At 41.1% G+C, this 2,783-nt stretch overlaps 1 protein-coding gene across 1 annotated transcript in view; it reads right to left on the reverse strand.

The window, feature by feature from the left end:
* The window catches only part of PPARGC1A (peroxisome proliferator-activated receptor gamma, coactivator 1 alpha), a gene marked incomplete at its 5' end in the record, with an annotated part of 29,001 nt that overhangs the window by 2,270 nt on the left and 23,948 nt on the right, over window positions 1-2,783 (reverse strand). The window contains 2 exons of the mRNA XM_010181863.1: window positions 895-1,046; window positions 1,400-1,521. Coding sequence (XP_010180165.1) covers window positions 895-1,046; window positions 1,400-1,521 — 274 coding nt within the window. The remainder of the gene's footprint in view (window positions 1-894; window positions 1,047-1,399; window positions 1,522-2,783) is intronic.

Consider the following 2,783-nt stretch of genomic DNA (forward strand, 5'->3'; position numbering starts at 1 on the left):
ACATCTCCAAACATCCTTGTAAGGGGAAGCATCACACCTTGACCCAGAGCATAGGACAGAACCATACACTATTGCCCAGGCACGACTAGGACCGACTCAGATGTGTTAGCGCAGCCAGTATCCACACTTGGGACTGAAGTTATCACAGTATACTGGGGTCTGGAGACTGGTATGCGTACTGCCCCACACCAGTGGGACACCGAACACCAAGAGATTTGCTAAGTTCTCCAGAGGCAGGAACCTCTTACATCATGACTGGAAGTCCCTGTAAGAAGACACATTCATACATAGATGCTTATGCAGGATTTGGGAACCACCAGTTGAGCTCTGTGGCCTTTGCTATAGGATGAGTCAGCTTTGGTCACAAGCCCTTCTAGTTATTAAACCTCAGAAACTATGAATTGTGTTTAAGGAGCATCTCTGGGAAGTTCTACACATCTACAGTACAACTCCCAGCAAAGTAAGAATCATAATGATTTTTTTTTTTTGGGGTGAGCCATCTACTTTGTTTGCTGTTTAATGCTCGTATAAATAAATCAGATATTAGAACCAAGCAGTCATAGCATAGCAATGAATAGTAAAGCATGCAGGAGGTTTCTGTGGTGCTAACATTTCAATATGGAAATGTATTATGAGTATAGGGCACTTATTTTTGATAATGATGGAAATGGGCTTTAAAAGAATTTGCAGCCTGAAATACGGGAAAGAAGCCAGCTCAGATTAGAGCTCATATTAGCAGACTTTTAAACTTCTTGGAGCAAGTGAAAACCACTTCCTTTAACTCTCCCTATCATTTAAATATAAGCAGCAAACAAAAAAGCAGCAAACTCTAAATTCTCCTGAGTTACAAGGTTCCAGTTATGGACGTTAATTCACATAAAGCAGAACACCTACCTAAGTCTGCATAGTTAGACTTGCAAAATTGCTTGCGTCCACAAAAGTACAGCTCAAAGTCAGGTTCATTTGACCTGCGTAAAGTGTATCCATTTTCAAGAGCAGCAAAGGCGTCACAAGTATAGCGGTAGGTGATGAAACCATAGCTGTCTCTGCAAGTGAAATATACAGATGTGAACAAAAGCTGAAAAGAGTTAACGCACGTTAGTGTAACCCCTTCCTGAAAACAAGAACTTGCAGGAGATCCAACAGTGGAAATGCCAGAAGTACTGGATCCATTTATCAGCATGATTGTCCTGTCATGCAGCTAAATACTTATTTCTGGGACAGAAAATCTCAGCTAGCAAGATTAATAAATAAGGATGAAAGAAAATAAATAAGGTTTTGAACTCAGCATGTCATCTGTCACAGCACTTACATTGGTAACTCCCATACCTTAATCTTGCTGCCATAATTTTTTACATATGGCAGCTCCCAAACAAGAAGTAATCTCAAAAGTTCTTACCCATCATCCCGCAAATTCACTGTGCACTCCTCAATTTCACCAAAAACTTCAAACCGGTCCCTCAGTTCCGTTCGAGTTGTGTCAGGTCTGATTTTACCCAGATAAATCACACGGCGTTCTTCCTGATGAGAAAGAGCAACAGGGAAGGCATATTATTAACAAATGCATAATAGAGATTAACCCAAACATATATGCATGCTAATATACACACATGGATGTGCAGATAGTCATGGTCTCTTGTAGAAGACCTATAGCATCTTGCCATAAGTAAGTGAAATATTTCTCTCCTGGAAAGCACCTAAGGTATTTAAACGACACTACGTTTGTCAGGTGGTGTGCTCCTGGAAGGTTTCACTGTTTTCACTTTCCCTCCAAGATTGTAAACAATTCCAAACCGGGAGCTCCCTTTCTCGTGCCATCTATACAACACTGGACAAAACCCATCTCAAGCTGTAGAGTAGTATAAAGTAACAGAATAATTGCATAAATGCACCACAGACATAACAAAATGTATTACAAATGTAACATAAAATTAACATAACATAACATAACATAACATATAAACTCAGAAGACTCAATGGTTGATTCATCCTGCAATCAGCTGTTCCACCATAATCCATACCTTAAAATAGAGGGAAAACTGTTAAGGGTCCAGAAGATGACTTTTATTAAGATAAATATTTCTGGGGGGAAACCATAACCTTTTGGTTTCTTTGGGAAAAAAACCCAAACAAACCCTGACTGAAATCCCTGACTTTTACAGGCTAGGGTGTCATTTTTATGTTCCTTCGATACTTGGAGCAAAGCATCAAAGATACTTTTAAAATAATTGAGTCATGGTTACATCCTTCCTTCCTGAGTGGAAATGCTCAGCAGAATGACAGAAGGACTAGGAAACCCTGTGAGAGTCACTTTATGAATTTTTGGATGAAAAGTAGAGCCATTTAGTGAGCTGCAAGCAAAGCAGAAGGCAAAAAGAGATCTTCAAACCACTGACCTTAAGGTAATCAGGGCAAAGAAGCACTCCTACAAATGGCTTGTGTGCTCAGCCTCCCTGTCTCAGATTGCCTCTGGCCTGAAGAACCCGGCCCTACTGCTCATCCGTTACACACCCACACATTTGTCCCCTAAATCGAACCACCGCCACCACCACTATCACCACATTCTCAGCTGGCACAAATCTGTCAGTCAGGGGAGCAATGTCAGTTTAAACCATCAGCTCTGGCACCTGAGAGCTGCTCAGAATTTAGGTGCCGAATGCCAAAGGAGCTATACTGACTGCTGAGAATTCACAACTATCGTAACCTGGAGGTGCCTAAAGGCTAGTGGCACCTCAGTGTGTGATGCAAAAGGCTCTAGGGACCTAAATATAAATTCGCATTCC

This window comes from Mesitornis unicolor, unplaced genomic scaffold, assembly GCF_000695765.1.
Source record: "Mesitornis unicolor isolate BGI_N332 unplaced genomic scaffold, ASM69576v1 scaffold16933, whole genome shotgun sequence".
Taxonomy (NCBI): Eukaryota; Metazoa; Chordata; class Aves; order Mesitornithiformes; family Mesitornithidae; genus Mesitornis; species Mesitornis unicolor.